This window comes from Cannabis sativa, chromosome X, assembly GCF_029168945.1.
Source record: "Cannabis sativa cultivar Pink pepper isolate KNU-18-1 chromosome X, ASM2916894v1, whole genome shotgun sequence".
NCBI classification, from domain to species: domain Eukaryota; kingdom Viridiplantae; phylum Streptophyta; class Magnoliopsida; order Rosales; family Cannabaceae; genus Cannabis; species Cannabis sativa.
Genome location: NC_083610.1, coordinates 18,035,005 through 18,051,306, shown reverse-complemented (window position 1 = coordinate 18,051,306; position 16,302 = coordinate 18,035,005). Strand labels below are relative to the sequence as shown.

The 16,302-nt window shown below is 35.1% G+C and overlaps 2 protein-coding genes across 2 annotated transcripts; both read right to left on the bottom strand.

Moving 5' to 3' along the window:
- Positions 1 to 1,536: 1,536 nt before the first annotated feature.
- LOC115722977 (uncharacterized) lies at positions 1,537 to 7,747 on the bottom strand. Its single transcript, XM_030652402.2, has 15 exons — positions 7,261 to 7,747; positions 7,101 to 7,173; positions 6,965 to 6,986; positions 6,760 to 6,838; positions 6,611 to 6,643; positions 6,035 to 6,183; positions 5,740 to 5,896; positions 4,669 to 4,909; positions 4,148 to 4,389; positions 3,564 to 3,827; positions 3,359 to 3,469; positions 2,713 to 2,937; positions 2,432 to 2,635; positions 2,163 to 2,339; positions 1,537 to 2,064 (listed from the first exon to the last, which is right to left on the bottom strand). The coding sequence occupies exons 1-15, from the start codon at positions 7,471 to 7,473 to the stop codon at positions 1,876 to 1,878; spliced, it is 2,379 nt and encodes a 792-aa protein (XP_030508262.2). The 5' UTR covers positions 7,474 to 7,747; the 3' UTR covers positions 1,537 to 1,875.
- A 3,160-nt stretch (positions 7,748 to 10,907) lies between these two features.
- LOC115716371 (peptide chain release factor APG3, chloroplastic) lies at positions 10,908 to 15,656 on the bottom strand. The gene is made up of 14 exons (XM_061107137.1): positions 15,385 to 15,656; positions 15,164 to 15,220; positions 14,624 to 14,704; positions 14,341 to 14,514; positions 14,092 to 14,143; positions 13,463 to 13,512; positions 13,102 to 13,167; positions 12,833 to 12,997; positions 12,489 to 12,561; positions 12,253 to 12,385; positions 11,859 to 11,916; positions 11,608 to 11,655; positions 11,414 to 11,497; positions 10,908 to 11,271 (listed from the first exon to the last, which is right to left on the bottom strand). Exons 1-14 carry the CDS (start codon positions 15,517 to 15,519, stop codon positions 11,200 to 11,202), a joined length of 1,248 nt encoding a protein of 415 aa, XP_060963120.1. The 5' UTR covers positions 15,520 to 15,656; the 3' UTR covers positions 10,908 to 11,199.
- Positions 15,657 to 16,302: the final 646 nt, after the last annotated feature.

Below are 16,302 nucleotides of genomic sequence, written 5' to 3'. Positions count from 1 at the left end.
TGGTGTGCACAGTTCCTGTGCCTGACATAGGGGACAAACCCCTAACATAGTGGGACCTTGTGTTTGGAGGATGCCACGTAGGATGAAATATGGAGGCTTCCAAACCTCTCTTCGGTTACCTGTATTCGGATTAATCCTGACAGACCTTTCTTCTTCTGGGAAAAGTTATCTTTTTCAGACCAAAGTAGTCCGATCTTATCGTGTCTGTAAGGTGGGCTTACATTTGGATTCGGAGTCGTAGCCTAACACCTCTTATGGGTTGATTTATTAGCTTGATAGGGCCTAGGATTAAGCATGCTTTGGCTAATATAGGACCTTGGAAGTGTACACGTCATCAACCTGGAAACGCGGATAACTGTTAATTTTATGGTACTAAATTAGGTACGCATCAGAATAATTGTATATTTGATTATCAATGTACCATAGTCCCAAGGATCTCTAGATGTATGTACATTAAATCAAAACATAAATTGCATGGAAGAAATAAATACCTCTTGAAACCTATCAGGGTATCCTTGATTTTTTTTCCTAAGTTGTATCATTTTAGGTTGATTAAAAACTCACATCGTAGTCTTCCAAATCAATCTACCACACACAAAGGAATAGTGTGGGCTACTAGGATAAAGTATATATGGAGTTCTTGTAAAAATCTCAACACATGAGCAAGAATTTTTATGTAATAGAGAGAAAAATCCTTTTGGTAAAAATTCTTTTTAGGCTTTTAAAAAAGTTATGTGAAAAATTCTATTTCAAAACTTATGTTCATCGTTATACGATATATTTAAATAATTTCAATAAAGATTTTATTTAATTAATTATTTAATTTAAATCTATTTATTAAATCATGTTTGATTGTTTGAATAAATAATATAGCCGAATTCTGTTATAAATATTTATATCTAATAACCGATTGAGAAAATATATCAACTACTTTTTAAATTCAATTATTTATCACAAATATGGAATTAAACTCTTAGTAATTATAGTCGGGGCCAAGTCCGAGTCTAAGGTCCGGGTCACAGTTCGAATCTAAGTTTAGGGTCCAGAACCGGGGTCTGGGGTCCGAATCCAGAGTCAGGGCCAGTCCAGGGTCGCAATTCGTGTCTAGGGTCTAGGTCTAGGGTACAGATCTGGGTCGGGTCTAAAGACCAGATTCGAGTCAGGTCCGGATACAAGTACGAGTCCGGGTAAGGGTTCGCATTTTGGTCTCAGAGTCTTAGGTCAGGGGGCTAGTGTCTGGGTGCAAGACCGGGTCGGGGTGCAATTCGGTGTTCAAGGCCAGGGCTAGGGTCTGGGTCCATGGTCCTAGTCCATAGTTAGGGTATGGGTCCAAGTTTGAGGTCCGAGACTAAAGTCAAGACCAAAGTTGACCCCAAACCTTTTGTAAACATTATAATACAAGTTAATACAGATAATTTGTTAAGTATTAAGATTTATGATCGTAATAATTAATACAATATCATATTTTATCTAAACAAAATATTATTTGTTTATTAATACAATACGATCTTTATACGACGTACTAAACGAGCCCTTAGACAATTAAATATGATTCAATATTATTTTTCTATGTAATTATTATTTGACTAATAAAATAAAGTGTATTACACGATTAATAGTAGTAAACAGAGGTCATAATCCAATCAGACCATAATCATATGCAGTTGTAGACATAAGAACATTATATGAACAAAGGCATTGGAGTGGAGAGAAAGTATTTAAGTTGCTCTCTGTATCTATGATTCAAAAGTACCCAACTAAGAAGAGAACGTCCCCAAGTCTTCTCCTTGCTGATTTTTTTGATAATTCTTGTACAACTCTTTTGTCTCTCACATGACTCCATTTATCAAAACAAAACTACACACAGAAACCTTATTATTTCTGAGAGAGTAAAGCTTCCAAGGATTTGGGGTCGGTCACCGGAGCACTGCAAGTAAAGTTTTGACAGACAAGAGCAACCACCTTGTCTGCAGCAGAATTGTTCTTGGCCATGAGAGCCACGTCACTGTTGTTTTCTTCCCAGAATTGCATTTCTTCAGTATCGAAAGGATCAATGTGAATAACCTACCAAGGAAGTAAGAGTAGCATAAAGGGGTAATCGAAATAGAAAATAGACCATTTGAGGGCTTATGAGAACTTCAAATAAGAGCGCCATTACTCACTGTTTTATTCGGATCATACTGAGCATGGACAGCGCCCAGCATGTTTTCAAACTCCAAAGAAGGCTTGTGGCCGAGCAAGACAATTTGCTTCCTTGAAGGGACAGAAACCATATCTGCCGCACAGCACATCAAAGGCACTGCCATGGCCTTATCTTTCAGCCTTGTCTCAAAAACAGCCTGTAATCATTAGGTTTTGAAACAATTAGCAAAAGAGCAGAGCTTCAAAACCCAGAACATTTCACTAAATTTGAGGTGAAGCAACATCAAACCAGAAGATGTTCTGCGTTCTTCCTGTAGAGATCAGATTTATTGCCAGTAACCATGGAAGCCAATCTCACGAGATTGATCGCAGAAACAGAGTTTCCAGATGGCTCGGCCCCATCATGATCTTCCTTCACCCGCAAAAGTACAGAAGGATCTTCCCCTGGGGTATTAAAATATCCTCCTCCCTCTCTATCAAGAAACAACTCATCCTGCAACATGTTTTCTGTCAAACTAATACCAAGACAGTTTAAAATGTTGGTATTTAAAATCAAACACCAATTCTTGCCTGGGTATCTTGGAGTTCAGTTGCCCAAATTAGCCAGTTGACCCCACCACCAAATTCATAAATATCCAGCAACCCTGAAATTAGAAATGCATAATCATCTAAAAAACCAGGTGCTTTAGCTGGCCCATTTCTAAAGCTGTGTTGCAGCCTCCGTGTTTGTTCATTGTAAAGCTGTTTTCTGATAAAAGATGCTGCCCGTTCTGCTACTTCCAAGTAGTCCTTAGGCTGCAAAATGTGGAATGTTCAAGAGGCCAAAACATAAGTAGATGGCATAATCACATTCTTCAATATAACAGCCCTTAAAGCCTTAACTTGAGTACAAAGACTATAATAATTTTGAATATTTAATTCCAACATTTTTAACAAATGTTTGACCCTTGCATGCTCACTCTCCTGTTTAGACAAACACAATAGCAATAAAGAAAAACACATTCGCAAAATATATTACCAAAGCATTAATTCTTGAACAATGAATACAAGGACACACACACACACATTTGAGCTCTAAACTGCTAAAAGTATCTCATTTCTACAAGCCATAAACCTGATTAACATGATCCAGCTGAAAGCAGATTGTTACAAATAAAAAACTTCTTTCAAACTTACAAAAGACAGAAATTAAATCTTTACACAGATAAAAACTTACATCACATCCATTCACAGGAAAGTTGAATTTAGTGCCCTCAGGTTCACCCTTGAGAATCTTAGAAGCTCTTGCAAAAGATGAGATTACAAGTCCATTCCATGATACAATTACCTAGAACGAACCCCAAATTTGTATGAGTGGAAGTAAGGTAGCAAAAAAGCTCTAACTGTAAATAAATGAATTCAAGTGTATTAAAATATAACACCTTGTCATCCAAATGTGGTTTTGGTCGCCTTGACCTTATTTCAAAAAGCTTTCTTCTGCATTCACCAAGAATGTCAAGATATTCCTCAACAGGCAAGCCAAATTTTGATGCTAGTTCACCCGTGCTTTTCCTCTCAATCAGCACATTCTTTCCCTCAAATTCTTTGTGAGGATCACTCATTCTAGAAAGGTCACAATTGCCTAAAGACTTGATGTAAAAGTGCTCATTGAAGAGAGTGGCATGCTCTCCAAGAACATCTTCGACCTAAACAGATGATGTGGAGAATCAAACAAGTTAGAAAGGAACGGAAATTAGACAAGAGCAAACAATGATAATGGGTACCTACATAGATTATATTAATTATGCACTCTACTGAAGAAAATATAAAGTTCGGCTAGCTTATATTTTCCCTGTTGGCACTTTTTAAACGAAATGAAACAAAGAACATGAGGCAAAGTTTCCGAAACAAAGGTAAAATATAATATATTAGCCATTATGTGGGGGAAAACTCTGGAACAAGAATATAAATCGTATAGACATTATAATATAAACATTTCCCAAAATCCTCAGAAAAGATAAAAGACCTCTTTGCTTGTCCAGACATAGAAGGCCCCTTCCTTTTTTCTTGTAGCACCTTCAGATTCAGCACTGTCAGCATCCTCTGCTGAAAATATTTCACCTTCTGGTCCAATCATGCCTCTTCTCAAGTAATCAAGAATATCTCGAGAAATAAATGAATAAGAGATGTCTTTGGTAATGACAAAAGCATCCAAGTAAACATTGACAAGCTGCCCTTGATCATACAGCATCTTCTCGAAGTGTGGGACTGCAAAAAACAGGACTTAGCAATTTGAAGACAATGATGATTTGCAAAAGAGTAGAATTGAAATGCAAAAAACAAATACTATAATGAAATTAAGTAACATCACTCAAAGAAAGATAATTAGAAATTACAGACTCTTTCATGGATTTTAATGAGGTGGTCATACAGAAAGTAAGATTTGAGAATCCCTCCTTATACTAAAACTTTCCAAGGTCCTTATATTCATGCATGTTCGAAATTGTATGCTTAACAGCCGCACTCGAGTAAATAATAGAAACTGACCGTGCCAACACTCGTCTACGCTGTATCTATGAAAGCCACCTCCAATGTGGTCGTGGATGCCCCCTCTAGCCATGCATTTCAGGCTGAAGAAAACCATCTCTAAATCCTTATTTGCTTCGACCATCTTCCCAGCTTCCTCCAACTTCTTGGCCCAATAAAGCATCAGCTGAATCTCAACTGGTCTAGGAAACTTCGGGGCAGATCCAAATCCACCATATTTTGAATCATAGTTTTCAGAAAGCTAAAAGAAATGAAAGCAAATAAGAATTTTAAAGACAACAAATCCATCATGTCACAAGGCAGGTGTCCAATAATAGACAAATTACTTAAGTAAGACATAAGAGAATGACAGGATTAGATAAAATTGAACAAAAAAAAAATCATGTGTTTCAGATATGAATTAGAGAATAATGGGAAGATTAATCCTACCATGAGGAACTCAGAATTGATTTAATACTAATAAAATATTTTATCAGGGAAATAAAATTTGTAACTTTACATCATTCTTATTTAGCATAATTATAATTTTTGACAATAGCATATTATAATTTACAAATGATCAACTCACTTTTTTTTTCCTCTTTAGTTTTCTTATCCAAATCCATCTCACACATCAAATGATGCCAAATTAATTTACAAAGTTAAGGGAAAAAAGACAAACACAACTTCATCCTCGCTGTGTACAAGTTCTATGTTTCCTTTTCAGTGTCTTTCTTTTCTAGATCTTAGTAAACATAGGGGAAATCTTCTGTACTAATAATGCCTTAGTTGTGTATTTTTACATTTATTCGCTATTTTCTTTTCCATGTTTGATTTGCTTTTTCATAATTTTCTAAGCTGTAGGTCTTATGTTTGTTACCACAGTTTTCCTCTACCATAAGTGAGGTTTCTTAATAAATTTGGGAGGAGGTCCCTCATGGACACTGGGCCTTCATCTCTCTTTTTAAAAAAAAAAAAAAAGTCGTTTCTTGCTATAGCCCTTCTAATTGAACTCCACAAACAATTGAGAAAAGAATAAGCAACCCAGGCAATGGTCTTCAATCCAAGGTTACAGATTTGTATTAGACATACTTGTTCAGCACATAGACGCAATGCATTTTGTGGAAGACCATCCGGCAATTTATTAGAACTTGCAGCTGCTGATAGTGCCTCCGAAAGCTGCTCAATCGCAAAGGCTCCACTCTTAACAAGTGTATCACGTTTAGTATCCCATGCTTCTTTCACCTTTCTAAAGAACAAAACATGAAATTCATAATATGAGGAAAGAAGACCAAATATAATATATCCTAACATATAAACAAACTCAGCAACACTTTGTAATAATAATATAACATGAAATATAGTGTCTATATTCCATTTTTTTCACCTTAGTATAGTCTTGAATCCTGGTCTTCCATACTTATCCTCAGGAGGGAAATATGTTCCACCCATGAAGGGTTTTAAATCAGGTGAAAGGAAGACAGTCAGCGGCCAACCTCCACCACCATATAAAGCCTGCACGTACGTCATATATACCTAAGGAAAATAAAACAGCATTTTTCACATTAGAACAATAAAAGAGATGGAGAGAGGTTACAAATTACATCACTTCTAAAATATGAAGTACTAACACATTGAAGTAAAATAGACAAATCACTAAGAGCTCGTTTGGAACGTAGTATTAGGTTGTATTGTATTGTATTATATTAAATTAGATTATATATCATATTTTTTTATATAATACTATGTTAAACTTTAATTTATACTAAAATATTATATATTTAGATGTCCATAAAAGTTAATGCCATATATAGTTTTACATAAAAAATATTGCATAAAATACAATTCAATATAATACTATACAATACAGTGTAATACGGCGTACCAAACGAACCCTAAATGCGTAGTATTTTCTAGTATGCCTAATCAATACAACTGGTCTACTACTATAAATATCATGTACCTTGTCTACATCTGGTCTTTCTTCACGGTCCACCTGTTTGCACTTACATAAATTAAAATTAAGATACAATCTTTACAGACTCTACTATTGAAAAAGAGATTATTAGAAACATCAAAGCATAGAGATTATAAAACCCATTACTGACTGACCTTGATACTAATGAACCAATCATTGAGCAATTTAGCAACCCCCTCATCCTCAAAGGACTCCACCTCCATAACATGACACCTTGTGAATAAATTTTACTCCAGTGAGTAGTGACACTTGATTTATTCAGTTCATTCTCCATTTTCTAATGGTTAAATGAAGGTTTTGTATAATCAACTTCCACAACACTTCCGTATAAAAACTCACCAATGGCAGGTGCTATATCCAACTTCAAATGTGTACACAACACAGTTGCCGTAGCAGAACCAATAAGCAAAAAATCATCAGAATAGACTAAACAAAACCCAAAAACAAGGAAGTGTTATAAAAGAATTGTATTTACTTGACAAGAAAATGGGGACGTCCCTCTTTCGAGCTTCGGCAAAAGCTTCTTCACCCCACGGATACCAATCAACCTAATTGACAAAATAAAAATAAAAATTAATTATCTGATGAATAACCGCAAAAACTTATTTGTTTCATTTCCAATTTGTGGGACATACGGGATTATGGGCATGTTGAAGAAGATAGGGACTGTGTTCTTGGGCAAGGCGATTAGTATGGTGGTGAGAAGAACTAGAAGAGGAGCTATGTTGGGCCATAGCTAAGACCTTGAGAGCGTAAATGGATGGAGGAGAAGAGGAGGGGAATAATGAAAGTGAAGAGGTTGTTTGGCGAAAGAGAAAGGAGCGGAAAGTGGGTACCGTTCTGAGCATGGGAAAGGCAAGGGAAGAGAAGGGGTAGATGCAGTAGTAGTGTAGTATTGTAGTAGAAGAAGAAGAAGAAGAAGAGAAGGGTTATGAGCTATGAGTTTTGTGGATGAAGAAGAAAAGCGGCATTGGCATATGTGCGCGCGCGCGCGAGAGAGGGTGAATGAGGTGATGAGGAAATCTTCAGTTCAGCGCCATGTGGAGTTTGGGTTTTTCCGCCACATGGACTCCTTCACATGATTCATCTTCGCATTGCTTTTGTTTTTTTTGTTTTGTTTGTTGTTTTGTTTTTCTTGGTTTTTTTTTTTTGAAATAAAATGGGATTTTATTAAGGCAATTATGTAAAACTTCATGGATGTGAAACTTCAATAGTTTTCTTTTTTTTTTTTTTTTTGGTAAACTTTAATAGTTTTTGAACTTTTATTGATGGGGATTTTCTTTTATATCCTATAGTTGTATATTTCCATAAAAAAGTAAGAGTAAAAAATTTAGCAAAATTAGTAACCGACTCAATATAATTTTTTTTATTGTATATGATCAATTAATAAAACAAATTGTATTTTTACTTGGTTATTTGTTTTTAACAGCAATTTATTTATTTGTTTTTAAGGTGTCAAACACCATAAAAAATGACATACCGCAATTAGTGCAATTCAATATCGAGTCTCACACATTTTAATTTAATAAATTATATAGGAAACTGTTAGCCACTAACAACGCATCATATCTGTGCGATGATTGTGCTGGTGATGAAGTGTGCCATTTCATTGCCAATTGTAATGTCCCCAGGTACTTTTGGTTTTCTAGCAAATAGAATATCTCGCATTAATAATTTTAATCTTGGCACTGGAAGAGATGTTGTCTCTTGGCTTCTTAACCTCCCTTTCATGCAACATTTGATGCGGAATGAAAAAGATGAGTTTTTTTCTTTATGGTGTAATTTTGTACTATAAATTGTGGATTGTTAGGAATGATATTTTCCATAACAAAGTTTCGTTGGTGATGGCTATGCAACGTGATGCTGTGAACAAGTGTTTCCAAGAACATTATCCTTTGCTAAGACTTGGTAATGTGAACAGTGAGAAGAGTCGTGGTACAGAGGTTGTTCGTTGGGGTCTTCCTAGACCAGGCCGTGTAAAATGCTTTGTGGATTATGCTTCAGCGAACGACGACAGTGCAGTGATGGTTGTTATCTTTGATGAAGATGGGCTTATCAAGTGCTTCAGGGCGGTGAAAGTTCAGGTGTACTATGTTCTACATGGTGAATTGGAGGCTCTGAAATTTGGGTTTTGTTTGGCCTGGGATGTTGTTGCTGCGGATGTTGATTTTTACTCCCGATAGTTTGCAGCTGGTGCAAGCTCTAGTGGAGAGTCAGCGGCCGACACTAGAATCTCCATTTCTCCTTTAGTAATCTGCTTTGCGATTTGGATAGTAGTAGATTTTCTGTTAATTGGATTTCGAGAAGGTCAAATGAGGTTGCCTATGCTCTTGCTAGATGGGGTTTGTTTCACACTTGTAATGGTTTACTTCATTTTTGGGAGGTGAGTCCCCATGTGCTCACTAAACTTCTTGTTTTAGCTTAATGAAATTTGAACTTTTAGCAAAAAAATAAATAAATAGTGCTTTTCATTTTTTGATAGAACTACTTTTACTATTTATTGTGACATATGTGATCTTAAAAAAAATCGTACTAACATATATTTTTTCCAAGTGAAACAAGTTATTGTCAACTTCATTTTATACTTATTTTCTAAAATTATTATTTGAGTAATAATATATGACATATTTGAGTAATAATATGTGTATATATTTTATGCTTTATATTAAAATTAATAATAATTTAATTCTAAATGATTTTACTTAAAGGTTTAATTGACATAATTTTTTTAATATAGTCAACATTATTTTAATTGCCAATTAATTTAATTCAATTACCATTTTTTTTTAATCAACAAAAATAAATATCTAAAATCTAAATTGAAATATAGACTTGTATTGAAAGCATCGGTCTTCCATAACCCCGGTCATCCTTTATCTCATCTTCCCTTAACAGAGAATATCCATGTTACTGTCCATGGGAGCGTAGTGGTGCCACAGTCAACGTCGCCGCTTCTGCAGTCGTTTTAACTATCGTAGATCGATTCCCTATTTCAGACTCTCGTTGAGGGCAGTGGGAGCACTAAGTAAGATCTATACGACTCCGCTTGGTCGACTTACTCCACTCCCTCCCTCCACTCCACTCCACTCCCTCTTCCTCATTCACTTATATTAAGTCACTTACTCCACTCCCTCTTCTTCATTCACTTATATTAAGTCACTTACTCCACTCCCTCTTCCTCATTCACTTATATTTTTTTGTTTTCAATTATGTGAACTGGGTATTTACTTTTTAATGGAAATTATGGATTGGTAATACATTTTATTCCTAAATTTTTAGGGTTTTTGGTTTTTTCCTTCTTTCGACAAATAATTGAGAACCTATCGACGACCCATCGAGAAAGGTTTTTCCTAACATTGAGACATTAGTGTCGAGATTCTTTCGAGAACGTATTGACAACTTGTCGAGAAAGGTCTTCCCTGACCTTGAGACATTAGTGTCGAGAATCCATCGATAACTTATCAAGAACTCATTGAGAAAAATACGAATACACAAAAAAACCTTGAACAATGAGATCTCGCAATTTCAGCAAAATTTATATAAAAAAGAAATAACAACCACATAGATCTAACAAAAATATAATATATTTTACAATTGTTTAACAAAATATTTTAAAAAATACTTACCCATTAATCTACCATGAAAGGAAAGTAGAGGAGGGGCGACGATTGAGTTGATGAGAGAAAGTTGGACGAGTGAGTATCACCTAATGCTAAAAGAGAGAGAGAGAGAGAGAGAGAGAGAGAGAGAGAGAGAGAGAGAGAGAGAGAGAGAGAGAGAGAGAGAGAGAGTTGATTTTTTTAAAAGTTTTTTTAAGTTTTAAAAAAAATAGTAAAAGTTTTTTTTTTTTGGGGTAAAATGAGAAGTTATTAAGATAATATTGTATAAAAAAAAATTAATGGGATATTTTTTGTACTAGGAATTTTTATTAAGTATAACAAATGAAATTCCATTTTGTAAATACAAAGGGCTAATAAAAAATGATTTTAGTGATACAAGTTGTACTATTAGTTACAAAATAGGGTTTAGGAAATCAAATTAATTTTTGCAATACTTAAAACTTATTTGTCTCATTAGAGGTGTCACACACCTCAAAATGAGGTTTGTGACACCTCAAAATGAGGTTTTTGAGGAGAGGGACTTCATAAGTCCCCTTTATGAAATATCTTAAAAGATAGATTAGAAATTTTTTTGAGAGCGCTTAAAATCCTTTTTTTTATACAAGGATTGTGAATTTACTTTACAATGATTATACAAGGATTGGGACATGTTCCCCAGCCAATTTTCTATTTGGGATGATTATACTTTATCTCCATAAACTATAATAGTTGTCTTTTGGCTTTCAAAATTTTCAAATTCGTTATACAATTACAAAAAAAAAAAAAATACTAATAATAAATAAATACATAGATCAAAAATCAGAAGAACAAAACTACCCTATAATGATATTTTTCTTTACAAATCCAATGCTTCTACAAGACCTACTTGGCTAGTCAAGTAAGACAACACCAAATAGGTGCCTCTATGGGTGCCTCATCATTCAACGTTCATCTGAAAGTAGATTCATCAATATATCAGCTTGCTGAGGCCATCGCAGATAGCGCAAGCTCTTCTAGGAGCTCCTTCTGCTCCATGGCCGAACATGCCTGCAAGAAGCAAATTCATCAACTCACTCACAAGCAACTTTATAAATTCATTTTTATCGTTATATTCAAATTTGAAAGATCTACAAGAAGAACGAAAAAAAAAGGCATGCCAGTCGACAAGAATACCGATGAAAAACTATACCTGAACTGAATTCTCTATATCGCCATCAAGAAAAGAGGTGAGCTCAAAGTTCATCTTCAACCGGTGGTCAGTAACTCTATTGTCCTGGTTGACGTGAATAAAGTAAAAAAAGTGTAAACGAGAGAGCGAGGGACAGAATGAAATGCTTCTTATTTGTTAAGCTCAAGTGGACAAAAGATTTCCGTTTACAGTACCTTATAATTGTACGTCCGTATCTTTTCTGAACGAGCACCGGTACCAACCTGCAATTTTTAAGGATATACTCGATGGTAATGTGGTCCAGGCTTAGCATCGACAAATACAGCAAGGAAATATGAAATCAAAATATACATAGAAACTAATAATGAAATACTAGTGTATACATCATCAGTAATACCGAACAAATTACAATCATAGAAATCAACTAGAAATCTTAAAGTTGCAATAGCATCGGGAGAATTAGTACCTGCATTTTGCGTTGATTCCTTAGCTTTTCCTGCTGCTCCCTCAGTTTTATTTCATATCTGTAGCAACATCATTGGTCATCTTAAGTGAACCAAAACAGCTAAAAAAACCTTTATGGGTCACATTCATTGCTCAACAGTAGAAACTAGAGATGTTATATAATAACCAAAACATTTAATAAGCAGCAAGCAAAGTTGTGGAGTATGTTTAAGTTGTTTCTCGTAAGTCTACTATTTATGAATGAATATTCCTTTGCAGCATATTCAATTCAAAACCATAACCATCAGATTAAATGAATGGTGATTTGATCAATGAACCAGGCCAAAAAAGCACATCTTGATAAATCATTAGCATTTAGAAGGACTAACTGTATTATTAGCTCAGAAAATTCTCACAATTTTGCTCGTAGCAATTGAAGAGCACGAGTCTTGTTCTTAAGCTGACTCCTTTCTTCAGTACAAAATATACGAATTCCGGTTGGTTTGTGAATAAGATCCACAGCTGTCTCAACCTTGTTCACATTTTGTCCTGCATGAGATGCACAAAGTAAGATTCTTAAATAAGAGACAAGTAAAAAAGAGAAACCAACTTACCTGGGGAACAAATAAATCTCAAAAAATCAATTTATTACCTCCAGCACCGCCTGATCTTGCAGTTGTTAGTTCAATATCCTTTGGGTCAATTACCACCTCGACTTCATCAACCTATATCACACATAACATTAAAACAAAAAGACTAAGTAATTGTTCAAAGAGAGAGTACACATATAGCATTTGTAGTCTCATCAACGAAATATAGATCTTTGCAATTTTATCAAAGATAAATGTGAAAAATATCAAGGCACTTGTTACAAAACACTTGAACAACATTAACAGATGGATAACTGTACAGATCCAAATGTGTCATGTATTAAAAGGAAATAGATGTCTCAAGCAATAAAGACATTGGATATTAATTTGATTAAATATACTCTACCTCGGGCATTATTGCAACTGTCGCTGTGGATGTGTGTACACGACCTTGTGTCTCTGTTTGTGGTACACGTTGAACCCGATGAACACCAGATTCATATTTTAATTTGCTGTAAACACGTTTTCCTTTGACTTCCATCACATAAGTTTTGAAGCCTCCTTTTTCAGCCTGAGGAAAAATAAATACAAACAAAGATAGGGAATAAGATATAAATTTCTCTTCACTAATTATAAATAATATAGAGTCAAAAGAGCATATTCAAGAAGACTCACATCAGAGCATGAAACTGGAGCAAACTTCAAAGAATTCCGCTCACAGTACCTTTGATACATACGAACCTAGAATTCACACCAAAAAAAAAAACAAAACATCAGGAAAATAATTTATAGATTATAGATGCCATTTCATAATATTTGTTAAAAATAACAAAAGCATTCAATCTATATCCATCTATTCTGTAAGCTAAACCAACTATCCTGGATAAATCTTTTGGGGAAAAGGGGAAAGGGGAAAAGAAATCCAGTAATCACTTTCTGAGCTTTAGTTTCAACCTTGGGGTCCAGTATAAGAAAGAGTATATTTCCTAAGACACCTATCTAGAAAACTGGAATGACAAAACAAACATGTACCTACAAGATCACCCGCCCAAATTCCAGCCTCATCACCACCAGTACCAGCCCTCACTGAAGAAAATGAAGTATAAATTTCAATGAAACAGAAACAATCAACCATTATTAGCAACTAAGCTCAATGACTGCGAGGTGATAAAACGGCTAACAACATCAATCTAAGAAATAACTTGGAGTGTCATGTTGTTTACACAATTGCCAAAGATAAACCATAAGTATTAGATTTGAAATATGGCCTAAATGGACCGAAGGAGATAGAATTTAAGGCCAACTTCTAAAGTAGTATATCAGAATCAAACTTATACATGTTCAGCAGTGCAAATTTTCTAGCTAGATACACGATAACACAACAATAGAATCATTAAAAAGGGCCACCTTACTTTAACTTGTAATACATTACAACCAAAGCATGTAGACAATATGCTACAGAATACAAAATATACATACTACAGCTCAGAGAACATTATGCAACAAAAGAGATATAAATACATCACAATTACATATTCTAGATGCATCAAACAAACAAGCAGATGTACAAAATAGTCACTTTCCATCTTACGGAAGAATTTGATTCTCGTTTAATGATATTACCAAATCATTTGAATAAATTCTTCAGAAAAACAGTGGCATTACCTTCAAGCAATATATTTCTTTCATCTAGAGGATCACTTGGCAGAAGTAGCATCTAGCAATATAACATCAAACATGGTCATTAGAGCAAGGCAGCACAGAAGACAACTGAAAATTATAGATTTTAAATTGCCAATTGACTCAAACTTTGGACTAAAAAAGAGCATTTTTGCAGCGAACAATCCCAAACAAAAATGTTGACCAATTTTTTAAAGCCACAATTTTATTTCTGATATAATTATGTGAAAATACCTTAAGATTGTCTTCGAGTTCTTTTATTTGACTGGACAAAGAATCAATTTCGGAAGCTATCATCTGCGCCATATCCTCATCAGTCCCTTCTTCTTTTGCTAGAGCTGACAACATACCTTTGGCTTCTTCTAACTCTTTTTCGCATTCCTTGAATCTCCTAAAGGTTGACACAACCTGTTCCATCAAAACCAACGCAATATCCCATATAAAAAACCATAAACTATAGAAGGTGCAGCCTCCACTTGAAACCTGGTATAGGAAAGAACAAAACAAACTATAATACCTCATCGAGCTCTGAAACAGATTGTGCTAGCTTTTGGTATTCACTGGGATTTGAGACTACATCTGGGTCAGCCAACTTGACCTGAAATTCAAAAACGTATCATGAAACTAACATCTAAAAGTGTCAGCCTCGCTAAAGAACATACATAAAGAAATTTGGGCTCACAACCAATTGGCAATGGGAGGAGTAGCCTATTCATCTTATATGTGACAATTTATTTCTACACACAAGCAATGTGGGACTACCTCTAATAGACCCAGCTAGAACCACTCAAACCCTGCTCTATGATTACTTGAAAACACTAAGAAACTAAATTCCTTTAAAAGTTTTTTTAGAGATTTTGGTTATATTTCCCTCGGCTATGATTACTGATCGAAAAAGAAAATCACACACACATAATTTTCTTCTAAGTAACCAATTTGATTCGTCAGAAGCAAAATTAAGTTTCATGTTCAAGCAGCAAAACACTAGAAAAAACGCTACCGCATAAAAGTATATCAATATATAACCATTTACAATTCAAATCAATCAAAATCATACCGATAATTCCTTCCACGTATTCTCAGCCGACTCCAGCTTCGTAATTAAATAAGGCTCCTGTAATTCATCATCAACAACATGAGAAATACGTCCCAACACTCCATTTCTTCCCCGAGAAAATATTTTCCCGGGAAAGACCAAAAAAAAACGCGAAAATAAAACAGCTTGTGACACTATTTTCAATGTCATCTTTATAGGTAAAAGCAAAATAGTATACGGACCGCCATGCAAATCAATCTCCGACGCCTAGGAGGAGGTTTAAGCACCAGAGGATTTCTCGAGGGTTCGCGAAAACGGTTTCGTAGTGGAAAGGTAAGCACCCGAGCCGCCATTGAAGTGGTAGTTAAGCTACTCATTATCAATATTAAGGCCAGAATTTGGTATGGAGCGAAGCTCTGCGTGCCAGTGTAGAGGTTGAAGCCAGAAATACGAGCTTTGCAGGGAGAGAAGGATTATGTGGTGTTTGGAAGAGATAAAGTTTGAATAATGGGTCTGTTTGTTTGGGTATACACTTTATTGTACTCCGTTTGTGGGGTTAGGGTTATCCACGTACCGTTTACACCAAAATAATATAAGATTGGTCTATTTGTGACACTTAACCCAACAAATTGATTTTTTTTTTTTAAAAAAAAATACAGAATTTATTAAGAAAAATCAACTATTAGAGATGAACTCAAAAATCAAGGATAAGCATTTGTCCAAATACACTCCCCTAAATTAGTAATAGAGATTGTCAGTGTATGGGCAACACCATTCGTTGATCGTGAAATGGCACTGCAAGAACCACCGTCAACAACAGCTAATAAATAATAAATATCTAATAAAATAGACTGAAAAAATTAAAATTAATGTAAAACTTATTAATCCAACTAATTGTCACAATGGAATCACTATTAATAATGGAGATATTGAAACTAAAGTGATGCGCAAGAACCAAGCTCAGACGAATGGCTAGTAGCTCCGCTACATTAGTTGAGAAATCGCCTAACACACCTGATGACCATGCCAACCAAACAACGCCCTCAGCATCATGTATCACTCCCCCAATTCAACAAAGCCTCTTCGCGAAATCACCGAAGCATTCGTCGCTAGAGCAAAGGATCCAGGAGGAGGTGGCATCCATCGCGTATCTCGATTTA